At 41.8% G+C, this 14,574-nt stretch overlaps 2 protein-coding genes across 3 annotated transcripts; one reads left to right on the top strand and one right to left on the bottom strand.

The window, feature by feature from the left end:
* The first annotated feature begins 523 nt into the window (after positions 1-523).
* Positions 524-3,290, top strand: chst14 (carbohydrate (N-acetylgalactosamine 4-0) sulfotransferase 14). Its single transcript, XM_063892140.1, has 2 exons — positions 524-952; positions 1,927-3,290. The coding sequence occupies exons 1-2, from the start codon at positions 659-661 to the stop codon at positions 2,752-2,754; spliced, it is 1,122 nt and encodes a 373-aa protein (XP_063748210.1). The 5' UTR covers positions 524-658; the 3' UTR covers positions 2,755-3,290.
* On the bottom strand, positions 2,840-14,477 carry cep135 (centrosomal protein 135). 2 transcript variants are annotated; one of them, XM_063892138.1, is made up of 26 exons: positions 14,236-14,477; positions 13,476-13,608; positions 13,184-13,374; positions 12,920-13,087; positions 12,648-12,789; positions 12,426-12,510; positions 12,206-12,334; positions 11,797-12,012; positions 11,642-11,707; positions 11,339-11,489; positions 11,029-11,258; positions 10,781-10,936; positions 10,570-10,707; positions 10,063-10,140; positions 9,781-9,932; positions 7,309-7,424; positions 7,048-7,202; positions 6,433-6,488; positions 6,174-6,342; positions 5,973-6,083; positions 5,691-5,876; positions 5,179-5,388; positions 4,878-5,080; positions 4,658-4,762; positions 4,014-4,151; positions 2,840-3,807 (listed from the first exon to the last, which is right to left on the bottom strand). In XM_063892138.1, the coding sequence occupies exons 2-26, from the start codon at positions 13,586-13,588 to the stop codon at positions 3,789-3,791; spliced, it is 3,483 nt and encodes a 1,160-aa protein (XP_063748208.1). In that variant the 5' UTR covers positions 13,589-13,608; positions 14,236-14,477; the 3' UTR covers positions 2,840-3,788. The 2 variants fall into 2 exon arrangements, with proteins under 2 accessions (XP_063748208.1, XP_063748209.1); XM_063892139.1 differs by lacking the exon at positions 2,840-3,807 and having other exon boundaries at positions 4,010-4,151.
* Between the last annotated feature and the right edge of the window lie 97 nt (positions 14,478-14,574).

Raw genomic sequence — 14,574 nt, 5'->3', positions numbered from 1 at the left:
ATTTCCCCTTTTGTCTGACATTTTAAAGACCTGAAGATTAATTAAAGGTTGATTTAAATATCGGTTGCAGTCTTAAACTCTCTTTAATGTCATCCACAACAAAGCATAGTCGTAATTTAAAAATCTCTGAATGAAAGGTCTGACATTTTAAACACATGACAAGACTTAGATGTTCCCCCTTTTTTGTTGTTGCTCATTTCTTGTTAGAGTAGATCAAATGAACGGCTCCAGGGAGGGTTAAAATACAGGGGGCACTGAACCCACTTGGGAGGATTTTATTTTGAAACTTGTAAAAGGACGTCTTGAAATGATTATTCTAGGAAGCTTGGTATTCCACAGTTAAAAATAACGACTATGAGACGATATCTGTATAGGAAGCAGACACGCAACGTTTCCAGCCTTATTTTTATAAGGCAAATATTGTCGTTTGGTCCCTTTTATTTTTTTCAATCAAAGCGCTTGCAACAATACTCGTCGACATGATTTTATTTTGAAAGTTCGTACGGAAATATCTATTTTTTACTCTCAAACTTTACCCGTTTTAAGTCAACTATGGGTACGTGGTACATAACCAACGGTTTGCTTCCTCGCGTAGTAAAATTAGTGAACGATCGACTTTAAAAGACTACTTATAATAATAACAAGCCGGACACACACTATGCTTCCCCGCAGGCAGGACTTCGGGATGAAAAAGTCCGGAGGAGCGCGCAACAGCTCGGTTATAAACTTTAGGTCAACGGTGATCCCAGGCTCGGTCCGCCGGAGCTCCGCGGTTCTGCCCTCGGTTCTTACCTTCCTGGTGATCGTAGCGTCCGGAGGCCTGCTGCTCATGATAGAAAAAGGAATGCTGAACAGCATGGAGACGCCTCCACCTCGGGGGACCGGGAAGCGCCTGGACTTCATGCGACAAGTCGTGAGGCACAGCCCGGGTGCTGAGGACGTGGACTCTCAGGTATAGTCATGTCTTGCAGTTGCTCCCTAAGTTTATGAGGCACCCTCATAGCATCCAAGTACCCCTTCATCGATTTCTATTGCATGTTAAGAATACACAACACTCCTTAATATATTGAAGTGCTTTTTAGTTTTCGGTTTATACATCTGTGCTAGCCTGGCTTTTTTCCCAGGCTTATATAACAGCCATATGAAGTGTTAAGCTGATTTTAATATGTGATTTTTTAAAATCCAGTCACAATTATCGCTTAACCAAGTTTGTTGGGTGGATTTTGTGAAGTGTGAAAAGGTTCAGTGTTGCTTGAGGCGATTTTGATTCACCTCATGACAGTTTATTTCGCAATATCACTGCAGGATTAAAGGCTCTACAGTTTTTTGTTTGTGATGCATGTGGTGGGAAAAAAACTATTTTAGTTGGTGATCAAAAGGGAAACCACAACACAACTTTGCTAAAACGTTCTGGCTTGTTGTTGTCTGATCAAAAACACATGTGCTCTTTATGGTGACCTTAAAGATTCCTGCAAGCCATAAAAGCTGGACCAAAAGGCAACAATTTGGTCTGGTGAAACCCCTAATCTTAAATGTGAAAAGAAGTGTGTATATTGTTTTTTTTAACTAGTTTGGCCATTTTCAAACATCTGGTCACTTTAAAAGAGGCAGCAGAGGCCAAGATATTTTGTGTTTTATTCAACTTTACGGTCTTTTCATGAGACTTTAATGAATACCCATATCTTATAAATGCTACATCACTAGCTTCTATGCAGCGTTTGTGTTGTAACATTTTCAATTTCCACACCCAACATAAGATAATCTTGATAAAAACAAGATGACACAATCAGGGGGACTTTCTCAGACTTGATGTTATATAGCTCATTTCACAGGCTGAGTAATGCAAACTCTGACTAATTTACTGCTGTTGATCTGTAAAATTGGTGGAATGCACCTTAAAAGTCACTGTTTTGTGTTCACGCCTAGATCCTTCAAGAGATCCGTAACCGAACCATCAGGTCCATGTGCAGCCAGAAGAACATGCCTCACAGCATCATGTCCCTGACCCCCCTGCAGAGGAAGACGCTGCTGCAGCACATCCTGGTGAACGATCAGTACCACTTCCTGTATTGCTACGTCCCCAAGGTGGCCTGCTCCAACTGGAAGAGGGTCCTGAAGGTTCTGAACGGGGCTCTGGAGAACGTGGACGTCAACATCAAGATGGACCACCGCAGCGACCTGCAGTTTTTGTCCTCTTTTAAACCCGAGCAGATCCAATATCGCCTCAAGCACTACTTCAAGTTCATGTTTGTACGGGAGCCAATGGAGCGCCTGCTTTCTGCATACAGGAACAAATTTGGAGAGATTGAATCTTACCAGAAAAAGTACGGCGTGGAGATCGTAAAGCGGTACAGGAAAACTCGTGCTAAGGACGCACCTGTTAAAGGAGATGATGTGACGTTTGCAGAGTTCGTCCGTTACTTGCTGGAGGAGGACGCAGAGCGCATGAATGAGCACTGGATGCCGGTGTACAACTTATGCCAACCCTGTGCTGTGTCCTATGACTTCATCGGCTCCTATGAGCACCTCGAAAGGGACTCTGAGTTTGTCCTCCAGCGCATTCGAGCGCCTCCTCATGTTCGCTTCCCTGAGAGGCAAACGTGGTACAAGCCGGTCACCACGGAGACGTTACATTATTATCTGTGCACGTTACCACCGAAGCTACTGAGGGAACTCCTCCCCAAATACATTTTAGACTTTTCCCTCTTTGCTTATCCTCTCCCCAACACAACCACTGAACACTGCCGGCATTAAATGTGCAATGTTTCATAGCTTTGAGAGAACTTTTTTATAGAGCATTATTTTTTACTACTAGGGAACAAACAGCATTTTAATAGTTGTTACACATTTTTACTTGAGATGTTCTAATATCATCGCAAAATGCAGATTATTGGTAAAAGATGGAGTCTTAACTTCAGAACCACTAAATCTTGAGATTAGCTGAAGACAAAGAAAAAAATACATGAACGTCTTTGTCAACATGTTCCTGTCATGCACTGTTACAGTAAACAAACCGTTACAGTATATAATGATGCAGCTGTACGTAAGGTTGTCAGGCCAAACTTTGTATTTTGCTTGTCTTCTACACTATCGGAGAAGCTAAAGGGTTAACAGCTTCTGTGGGCCTTTGGTGGTTTAGCAGGCTAAAACACAAACAATTTGCTCACTGAGTCTTTGTGTGTTTTCATTCTATGTCGACCACTCCTCCACAATCTGTCCCCCATCTTTACCAAAGCTTTGAACTGTTTACCCCATTATTAAACAGAAACTGACGTTTTGTGATAACTGCACATTGCTGTGATTTTGTATTTCTTTATTTTAGGAATAACTTAATAATTTAAAAACATGAATATAAAGCATAGTACACATAACCACAGGGTTGAACAAATACTTATTTTGCTACATGTGTGAAGCTAGAGTTGTTGACAACAAAACAGATTTCAGAAGAACAGTTTTGAAGCTACACCCTAATGTTCATCAATGACTGTAACGTACTGACAGAGAACCCTCTGTACCCAGTAATGTACGAGGAGTCAATGAGTGGTTGGATATTTTGATAGAAAAACACAACATACTGTTTGAATGTTAGCACTGTCACGAGTTTAAGTTAAATTGAACACTTCAGGAATGATTTCATCTTCAGGCTGGACCGGTACATAACGTTGCACTAAGGTATGTTACAGGCTCATTAAAGCCGCTACTTACAAAGACCTTCACAATTCATTCACATCTTCTAGTGGTTTCTAACTCACTCATCAAATCCTTCATTTGTCTGTCTCTCTAGCTGTCTAGCTGAAGCTCACACTTCTGAAAAGAGAAAGAAAGTGGAATTTTAGTTTTTGGGCCAATAAAGAAGAGGGTTTTTTTAGATTTGGTATGGCTCATTCTTTTTTTATAATCAAAGAACATTGCTTCCTGTCTCATATGGGAAAAAACCCTGCTTATTACATGAATCTAACACAAAACAATGAGCGCTATTAAAAGCCATATAATTATCATGTGCAAAGACTCACTTCTCTGCTGATTTGTCAGTGGAGCGGCTTAGACTTCGTAGGATGGAGCGCTCTGGCGAGGTGTGGTGAGAGCTGGAGGAGACGTCGAGGGACGAGAACGACAAACCCTGTCGGCGCATCTCCTGAACGGCCCGTTCTCTGTTGACCCAGTCAGTTACACAATCTTTACATGTGTTATTTGTGCCTCCGCTGTGTTGTTACATGCTTGATTGCAAAATGTCAAACAAGTCAGACAACAATTTGAAAACATCGCCTTGGGCTTTGACATTATTATTTGTTTCACTTTTATTTACAGAAAATCTAAAAGTAGTATAACTGTTTTATTTTCACCAAACAAACACTTTCTGAATCCAGCTTCACAAGGACACTTTTTGCTGTTTCACATTCATTGGAAAACTTTCAGTACTGTCCCCACCATTCTGATAATACCCTCATATGCTAGCTCAAAGATCAACCGTAAAAGTAAAAAATGTGTGAGCAGCTTACTCGATTCAAATATTCTGAAAAAAATAAGCTTGTCGCATTAATTATGCTACACAAAGCTAACATAAAAACCCTCCTGACAGATCTGATTTGTTTCAAACTTCCAGCTTTGGTACACTCCATTAAATATTTAAGTGCTTGCAGTTGAAAATTCAGCTCACCGTTCGAAGCGCTCAGAGGTCAACTGTCTTTTCAGAATGTCCATCTCCGTCTGCAGCTGAGAGACTTTGCCGCGGAGCTGCCCCACCTCCCTGGCATGCTCCGCTCTGAGAGTATTTACACACAAAAAAACAATCAAAATCAACAGCTTGTAAAAATAAAAAAGTGGCATTGATTCAAGTCTTGGATTTCTAGTCAACATATTCAACAGGGCTTGTTTACGTTTTGCTGTCAGCCAGAGTCAGCCTGTCGCGTAGGACCTTTATATCTGACTCCCTCTCACTGGCTGTCAGGTGGGTTTGGAACTCCTTCTGCCGATTGCTGGAGAGAAGAGTCTCAAGGTTACGGACAGTCAGCCTCTCACTGGCCAGCTGTTTCTTCAGGAGCTCTGCCTCCGACTTTACATCCTCCAGTTCTCCTGTGACCTAAAAAAAGATACACGTTTATTTTCAGAAAGCTTAAATAAATGCTACTGCTCACCTACAACGATAACCTACAACTGAATGCAGAAACAAAGCCTCACCCTCTCCAGGTCCATGCTCCTGGAGGTGAGCTGGCGGGCAGTGAGCTCCTTGCTAGAGTCCAGTTTGACACACAGCTCCCTGACGGATGCCAGATCAGAGAGGAGTGCAGCCTTCTCCTCCTGTGCTGAGTGTAGCTCCTCCTCCAGTCGGGACATCCCTCTTGCCAGCGACGACACTTGGGCGTCGTAAGCCTGCAGGGCCTGCGTGTGCTTGGGAGACGACAGATGAAAGGAACATTCATCTTAACATTTGTTCTTGTTCCTGATTCTGTGTCTGTATGAAGACTAGCACCACTGAATTGCTTACTATCTAGCATAATATCTTAGCTTGCCTGCCTAATTAAATTCCACTTTTTTTCTGATGTAATTCATGTATAGGAGCATTCTTTAGATGTGTACACACCACAAAGACAATATGTGTCTCAACTGCATGAGCACAGGAATTGCGGCATGCCACTTCTTCCCTTTTAGTTGACCTTGAATGGCTGTTATTATTCCATCTCCTATCTCACCTGTTGGATTTCTCTCCCCTGGTGGCCGACAGTTTCGCGGAGGTGTCTTCGCTCTGTGTCTGAGGAGAGCAGCTCCAGGCGGATGGAGTTGTTGAGTCCTTCAGCATGCTGCAACTTCTGCTCCCGCTCCTCCATGTCAGAGTGGGCCATCCTGAAACGATCCAGCAGGTCCCTGTTCTCCTGCTCCTGAGGGTCAATGAATCACAGTCAATAAGCAAACAGGAGCAGGTGCACAAGATGACAGTATAGAGCGTTAACCGCTACATTAAGTGTTGTTTTTACCTTTGCAGCAATCATCTTTTCTATTCTGGACACCTCAGAGATGTAAGAGTGGATTCTCATCTTCAGCTCATCTTTCTCATGCAGAGCCTCCTCCATCTCCACATGTACAGCCTGCACAAACGCACCAGGAGATGCTGTTATTTCCTACTTCTCATTGCAAACAAAACAACTTCAGACTGATCAGTGTGATTTCCTTCATACTTGGTTCTCCCTGGTCATTGTGGCCAGGTCCTCCTGCAGCCTCCTGTTCTCTCTGATCGTGATTTCTTTGTTTCTCCTCAGTCCGTCCAGCTCCTCCTGACAGGCATCCAGCTGCCTCCTCAGGCTGGTTATCTCCCTCTCTCGACTGTTTAACGCCCCCTGCAGCTGACTGCTCAAACATCAGGTGTAAAATATCAGTTTATTAAAAAAGGGACTTGTTGTATTTGAAACCAGTGCAGAAAGAGACGACAGTACTTACGCTAGAGAGATGTCCATGTTTGTGACTGTGAGTCTTATATCTTCAAGGGTCTGTTCCTGCACAAATACCGAATAATTAGGCCTCATTAGTATTCTGTAGGCACAGCTCTCTATCCCTTTTAAAACATTATGGTACATTTTAAAAAAGTCTATCATGATACAATCCTCACTAGTCAATAGGTGCATTGAAGAAATGACTAGTCTTTATAATCTTTTCTGACGTTTGTACTGGCTATGAAGAGATCCTTTAATTTAATCCAATGTAAGCGATGGAGAACAAATCCACAGACTTGATTCCGTGCAAATTATCTTAAAAAAAGGCTTCAGGATTCAAAGTAGGTCAAATCTCAGGTAAGGTTCATTGAAGTGCAACACTTAATTTCCTTTCTGTTACCTTAACAGTAACAGAAAGGGTAAATACAGTATTAAGAACCCTGCAAATATTGTAAAAACAACTCCTACTAAAGCCTCATGTTTAATCTATTTTTGCATAGAAAGAGGAGTGTGTATTTCGTCCCCTCAGCACTTTCTGTATATTTGAAATGCTTTAAGAGGAGACCTTTACAGCCAGTATGAATATGGGCATGTTTTGATGAGGTTTGTTGGGGGTGGCTACCTTTTTAGAACACTCCTCCTGGAGAACAACCAGTTTTTCAGTCTTTTGATCCACCTCATCTTGCAGAGCATCTTTCTCTCTATCCAGAGCAGAGATGGACTTCTGAAGGGCAGCTACTTCCTCTGTGTGCTTGGAGCCACGCTGACTCATCTCCCCTGTCAGGCGAAAACAAATTCAAGCAAAACATTCGAGCAGCCGCAGCCGCTGAAACAAACGTACAACTCTAACTGTGGAAGTCCATCCTGCACCTCAAATACTCACCTATTGTTTCCTCCAGTTTCTCAATCTGCTCATGGGCAGCGTGCAGCTCGTTCATCTTCACAGACAGCCTGTGTTGTGTTTCAGACAGAGAATGCTCCATCTGCTCCTGCAGCAGCCTGCAGACCGACAACAACCCCTGATCAGTTTCATTTCAGAACATGCTTTATAAAAATACCTTTTGGGAGTAGAACGATGTCATAATTAGACACAAAAAAGGCAAATGTATTCAACTACAGTTATAGGAGATTAAATGATATCAGCTTACTAAATACCATGTGCACACATTCAGGACATGAGTCTCACACAATGGCCTCTAACGTTTGTGGGGAAATGTTGCTTGTATAAAAAGGGGAACAACTTGATCATACAGTTTTATTCCAGTACATTAAGATTTCTATTTCTGCCCAGATGCATCCCAGTCTCAAATGTCTGGTCCAGCAATTCTAATAAAGGACAAACTGTAAGTTGCGCACATGGTTTAATTTGACTTCTGTGGATACTGCCGCTGCTTTAAGGTTTAAATATGGCATCACTGATGTGCAAAGAGATTTGAGACTTGGATGATGATAGCATAAACACAGCTGGAAGAGCTGAACTTGCTGTGTAATGTTATGATGTCTCCGTTTCTACTTTGCAGACATTATAAAAAAGGCTAAATGTCAGCATTTGTCTTTTTTAGCACATTTTGTATAGCTAATCCAAAAGTAATGGAAAATATTCAAGATACATTTCTTTAATATTGTGACACTTGGGTTACGGACTTCTTTGAAAAAGGCAAAAGTAATTGTTTTTTGGTACATTTTTTGATACCTCATACAGTGGGGCAAAAAAGTATTTAGTCAGCCACCAATTGTGCAAGTTCTCCCATTTAAAAAGATGAGAGAGGCCTGTCATTTTTATCATAGGTATACCTCAACTATGAGAGACAAAATGAGAAAAAAAAATCCAGGAAATCACATTGTCTGATTTTTAAAGAATTAATTTTCAAATTATTGTGGAAAATAAGTATTTGGTCAATAACAAAAGTTCATCTCAATACTTTGTTATATACCCTTTGTTGGCAATGGCAGAGGTCAAATGTTTTCTGTAAGTCTTCACAAGGTTTTCACACACTGTTGCTGGTATTTTGGCCCAATCCTCCATGCAGATCTCCTCTAAAGCAGTGATGTTTTGGGGCTGTCGCTGGGCAACACGGACTTTCAACTCCCTCCAAAGATTTTCTATGGGGTTGAGATCTGGAGACTGGCTAGGCCACTCCAGGACCTTGAAATGCTTCTTACGAAGCCACTCCTTCGTTGCCCTGGCGGTGTGTTTGGGATCATTGTCATGCTGAAAGACCCAGCCACGCTTCATCTTCAGTGCCCTTGCTGATGGAAGGAGGTTTTAACTCAAAATCTCACGATACATGGCCCCATTCATTCTTTCCTTAACACGGATCAGTCGTCCTGGTCCCTTTGCAGAAAAACAGCCCCAAAGCATGATGTTTCCACCCCCATGCTTCACAGTAGGTATGGTGTTCTTTGGATGCAACTCTGCATTCTTTCTCCTCCAAACACGACGAGTTGAGTTTTTACCAAAAAGTTCTATTTTGATTTCATCTGACCATATGACATTCTCCCAATCCTCTTCTGGATCATCCAAATGCCCTCTAGCAAACTTCAGACGGGCCTGGACATGTACTGGCTTAAGCAGGGGGACACGTCTGGAACTGCAGGATTTAAGTCCCTGGCGGCGTAGTGTGTTACTGATGGTAGCCTCTGTTACTTTGGTCCCAGCTCTCTGCAGGTCATTCACTAGGTCCCCCCGAGTGGTTCTGGGATTTTTGCTCACCATTCTTGTGATCATTTTGACCCCAAGGGGTGAGATCTTGCGTGGAGCCCCAGATCGAGGGAGATTAGCAGTGGTCTTGTATGTCTTCCATTTTCTAATAATTGCTCCCACAGTTGATTTCTTCACACCAAGCTGCTTACCTATTGCAGATTCAGTTTTCCCAGCCTGGTGCAGGTCTACAATTTTGTCTCTGGTCTCCTTTGACAGCTCTTTGGTCTTGGCCACAGTGGAGTTTGGAGTATGACTGTTTGAGGTTGTGGACAGGTGTCTTTTATACTGATAACGAGTTCAAAAAGGTGCCATTAATACAGGTAACGAGTGGAGGACAGAGGAGCCTCTTAAAGAACAAGTTACAGGTCTGTGAGAGCCAGAAATCTTGCTTGTTTGTAGGTGACCAAATACTTATTGTACCGAGGAATTTACCAAATACTTCATTAAAAATCCTACAATGTGATTTCCTGGAATTTTTTTTCTCATTTTGTCTCTCATATTTGAGGTATACCTATGATAAAAATAACAGTCCTCTCTCATCTTTTTAAATGGGAGAACTTGCACAATTGGTGGCTGACTAAATACTTTTTTGCCCCACTGTATATATATTATTGTCAGTCATTTTATACATACAAGAAACTCAACACAAACCTGAGAGCGTTAGCCTCCGCCCTCTGATGGGAAACCTCCTCTACATTCTGGACCAGAGCAGCAGATCGGACCTCCAGCTCCTCCTCAGCAGCCTCCCTGTTCTCCTTCAGCAGACTCACCTGGGAGAGCAGTTCCAGTCTCTCCCGCTCCAACTACACACAAAAACACACAATGGATCAGGAACACATACACCAAATCAAAGTGAGAGTTGTAATCATTACTTCATAACTGTGTTCTGGGACTCTGGTTTTTCAGATTTTATGAGCTTATAATCAGGCTTACACTCTGAACAGCATTCTCCAGGTCAAGAATCCTCCTCTCCTCTTCATGTTGGCCAGTGAGAGCTGAAGTCTGGCTAACCTGCAAAAAGAAAATCAGGCTCAACACACTCCAGTGTAACTAATGTGAAGCGAGGCTTACAGTGAGCCTGTTAGTCATTATTATACAACCATAACATTGTCCGACCGACAGCATAAAACCCAATGATATGTCATTCATTATTACGTAAACCAGCAAATATTTACATAAATGTTGATCAAATATCATAATTCTGGCTAATTCGCTTTCTGTTAATGGAGTAATCGAATTATTGACCAATCCTTGCAGCTTCAGCTTCTAGCAAATATGCTGAACTCTGCACACAAATTGTTGACGTTCGGCAATAGCAGTTGGCATGCTAAACCTATAACTTACTGATAGAATTAATAAGAACAGTATGGGTTAAAGCCTGACCAATATCTGCCATAATGGTGCACAGAAATGATGCACACCATAAAGGGTATTGCTAACCTGTAATCTCTCCATCAGGGTGTCTCTTTCAGAGGTCAACTGCTGGATTCTGATTTCTGCCCGTTGGATCTGCTCCTTCAGTTTTAAGAGATCAGCTGACATATCTTTGCTGTGAACCAGCTTTAAGTCCTCTTGAGCCTGAGTGAACAAAACATTAGGTGTTTAAAAAATAGGTCTCAAGCTTGTGGATTAATACTTTTCTATAACTCACTTGTTTGAATAGCGTTTTGAAATGGTCTCGTTCAGAGCTCAGGCCTTTCACATTGCTCTGGATGTCCTCCATGTGCTTCTCAAATTCCAGCAGAGCAGCCTTCAGCTCGTCTCGTTCCTTTACTAAACGCACAAGCTCTGTCTCGGCAACACCTCCCTGAAAATGTGAGGTGAAAATGAAGGTTTAAAGAGGATTATCTGACAGGCGTTAAAGAAGTTAGCATGTTTTTTTTCATAGACATTGCTTACCCTTGTTGCTTTGTACATAGGACTCCTGCCCCGACTTGGGCTACGGCTGGGGCTTAAATCTGGGCCTCCGACCCCTCTAGCTCTTTTGTAGCGCTCAGCCTCCTGACGGTAGTAATCCCGCTCCTCCTCTAGACTTTTGACAAATGCATCCAGCCGTGATGGCGAGCGTTCCCTTCCACAAACACCATGTTTAGCCCGCATGGTCTCCAACTCTAGCACCAGGTCTTTGTCTAGAAAACAAAAGCAGGTGGGTTATACATCTATGTCAAAAAATGAATTGCTGTTATGAAAGGTTTCAACATGTGCTTACCGGCTGCCATCATTTTCTCCATTTTCTCCTGCAGCCTGATTTTCTCCTCCTCTAGGAAATTCACCAGTCCCTCCATTTTCTCATTCTGCTCTTTGAGCTCCACCAGCTGGTCTCTGAGACGATCTTTTTCAAAGTCCCCTTCAGACTGCTCCTAAATGTAATCGTTGCAAAGCGTATTTTTAATTTGGGTAACAAAACAGGACACACTTATGGTCACATATGAACATTAAGGATCTACTGAAGAATGTCAGTTATATATAAAACAATATTGCAGTAAATGAGGACAATATTAAGTGTAAATACCCTTCTTGTTTTAGTAATTATATCCTCCAATTCCTCAATGATTTTCTGTTGCCTTTGAATATGCTTCTGTTGAGAGAAGGTTCCCAGGTTTTACAAGCAGAAGAAAAATCTAACACTTATTATACAATATTATCTTTCTTCCTGCATATTCCTACTTTAGTTTCTTGCAGTTCCATGTCAGCAGTTTCCAACACTTGCTCTTTGTCCATCTCCAGGCGCTTTGCCAGGTCGTCAATGTGCGTCAGCTCTTCACACAGTTCCAGATTCTTTATAGACAGATTGGCCACTTCGCTGGAGGCGTCCTTCTTCTTCTGCTGCAGACCCGTCACCTTTTCCTCTAATGTCCTGTTGGTCTCCTGTAGGTATTCAATCTGTAGAACACAAAGCAGCAGCAACTAAGAGTCAGTACACAGGAGGTTGGGTACGAGCAACCATGCAGAAAAACTTCTCATCCAGAGGAAATGTATTTATAACCAGGTAAATTACTTTGAAACCCTCATGTTCCAGAAATATCCTCTATGCAAAATACAACAGGGTGAATATCATGTTTACTGCAATGCTTGCCTGAAGGTTCAGATGTGCAATCAGTTTCTCGTTGCTGATGTTCTGGGCCTCGAGGGAAACAACATCATTAGGTCTTCCTCCGTGAAGAGCACGGTTCAAACGCTCAATCTCTTTATCCCTCTCTTCCACCTGAAAAGGGTTAAGAAAACAAGTATTTTCATCTCTTTAGTAACATTTGACATGTTACAGTAGTAAAATCATGAGTAAGCTGATCTCTTACCTGTATATTTAAGTGTTTTATAAATTCCTGAGCGTTTTCCAGGTCCAGTTTGACTTTAATGATGTCGTCTTGTAACTCATTTATTCTAGAAATAAAAAAATGACAGTCAGTCAGGCTGTCGGTTAGAAGTAATGCAAGCTGCTAGCTGGCTAATCAACACATCCACTGAGTAGTTACCCACTCCCTTAATAATAAAGCTCAGCTTTAATAAAAAAAACGAACCTTCCATCGGCCAAAAGAAGGAGGTCAGCGATATACGGATCATTAGGCTGCGACACAGGATAAGCGGATGTAGAGGAGGAAGGTATGAGATCATCAATCTGCATTCTCTGACGTCTGAAAGGAATGCTGCGCTTCTTTCCACCTGTGTGTGTGTGTGAGAGGATCAGATTCTTCAGTTATGGTTCACTTTAGTTTTTGATTTCCCTTTATACCTAAGTCATATGTTACTTTCGATGCATTTTATAAAATTCAGGTCAGATCCCTGATAATACCTGGCGTCTGCACCACAGCCTGCATGTTTTTCTCCTGCAGCTGTTGGATGCGCTCAGCTTTAGCCTTGCTATCCTTCTCCAAACAGCGAACTTTGTGCACATACTGATTATTTAAAAACTTCAGGTCCGATGTCTGATGGTCCAGTTTTCGGATGTGGGTCTTGAGCTCTAAAACAAATGATAATGTGTCAAAGCAGTTCTTGTGTGTGGATCCAGGATGTGGGAAATTGTTACAAATTGTACTGAGGGGGACCACTGGCTTACCTCTACTGACACGGTCCTTCTCCTCTTTCAGTTTGAGAAGTTCAAGGTGCAGCTCATTGTTCTCCCTGACTGCCCGGGCATTCTCTGCCCTGTATGGCTCCAGAAGAGCATCAAAGTTTCGAGTTTCTTTTTCAGTTTTCCCTGCTGACAGTTTGGCATTGCGCAGACTTTCAGTTGTGTGGACCAGGTCACTGTAACACATTTAACAAACATAAGAACATCTCGTACAACAACCTGTACAGACTGGCTGATATTAAAGAATGAAGAAGAGCAACTGCATTACAATTATTACCTGAATAGTTTCTCCACTAGTGGCAGTGACTCTATTCCCAGTGGGTGTCTGTAGCCCAGCTGATCGAGACGCTTCCTCAAATTGAGAAACTTCCTCTCTGCGTTGTTGTTCATGGCTGTGCTGGTTACATTAGCTTCAGATAAAGATAAAGATATATAATATTTGTATTCCTCCCAGTTTGGGAATTTATTTTTCGCCACACCAGCATGTAGACAAGCATTGCTGATGAATTCAAAATTCAATAAAATACAAAATAAACATAAACAGCATATATAAACTATAAAAAATACACAAAACAGAACGGTATATATGTACATGTTAACAGTGAGAGATGTATACTTAGAGTATCTCTATTGAATATACGATATTAATATAAAGATTAACAAATACACAAGGTACAGTTTCGAAACATTATATACAAATGAATTAGTTAGCAAAGCAGCTGAGATTAACACAGAAGATATTACCCATAACGTAAAATACCTGGTTGCTGTTGAAAGTGTGAACTGAATGACTCACAAAGTTAGCCAGGTATTTAAAGTTGGCTAACGTTACTTAGCTAGCTTACATGCTAATAAGCTGACATTAGCCTTATGTGTGGTTAACTAGCTACTGAGCTAGCTTGAGCGATAACAACAACAAAAACAACAACAACAACAACAACAACCACCACCACCACCACCATAAACCAGCTCCTTGCTACCTTTAACTAATGAATCTAGCTAGCGTTAGCAGAACCACATCTCGAGTCACAACTTACCGGGTAGCGACACCTCTTTCCTGACAGCTAGCTTAACCAACGTTATCTTGTTTCTACATCCCCGACATAAATGTATGTTTGGTTCAATACGTTGCAATATACTACTTATGGCATGAAAGTTAAAGTTTGATAATCGTCAGCTCTTGTTTTAACATGTTCTCGCGGTAAAGGAGTTTGAAAAGAGCGCCGATGGTCTGCAGTTTGGATTCGTCGCCATGGAAGTGAAATCATCTGGGGTAGCTCGTTTTGTGACCCGGCGTTGTCCGTATGGATGGCAGAGACTGCAATGAAGTTTATGGATTTGTTTGTTTGTTTAACTGCTGTATAGCAATAATTGGA

Source organism: Eleginops maclovinus, chromosome 9, assembly GCF_036324505.1.
Source record: "Eleginops maclovinus isolate JMC-PN-2008 ecotype Puerto Natales chromosome 9, JC_Emac_rtc_rv5, whole genome shotgun sequence".
Taxonomy (NCBI): domain Eukaryota; kingdom Metazoa; phylum Chordata; class Actinopteri; order Perciformes; family Eleginopidae; genus Eleginops; species Eleginops maclovinus.
This window is presented reverse-complemented; position numbering and strand designations above follow the sequence as displayed.

What these genes read in the sequence shown, in the direction of transcription:
- chst14 (XM_063892140.1), top strand. Translation starts at nt 659, where the DNA reads ATGCTTCCCCGCAGGCAGGACTTCGGGATGAAAAAGTCCGGAGGAGCG. An exon ending in CTGAGGACGTGGACTCTCAG is followed by an intron (nt 953 to 1,926) that starts GTATAGTCATGT and finishes GTTCACGCCTAG; the next exon opens with ATCCTTCAAGAGATCCGTAA.
- cep135 (XM_063892138.1), bottom strand. Translation starts at nt 13,588, where the DNA reads ATGAACAACAACGCAGAGAGGAAGTTTCTCAATTTGAGGAAGCGTCTC. An exon ending in TAATTACTAAAACAAGAAGG is followed by an intron (nt 11,490 to 11,641) that starts GTATTTACACTT and finishes GATTACATTTAG; the next exon opens with GAGCAGTCTGAAGGGGACTT. An exon ending in CAATGACCAGGGAGAACCAA is followed by an intron (nt 6,084 to 6,173) that starts GTATGAAGGAAA and finishes GCGTTTGTGCAG; the next exon opens with GCTGTACATGTGGAGATGGA.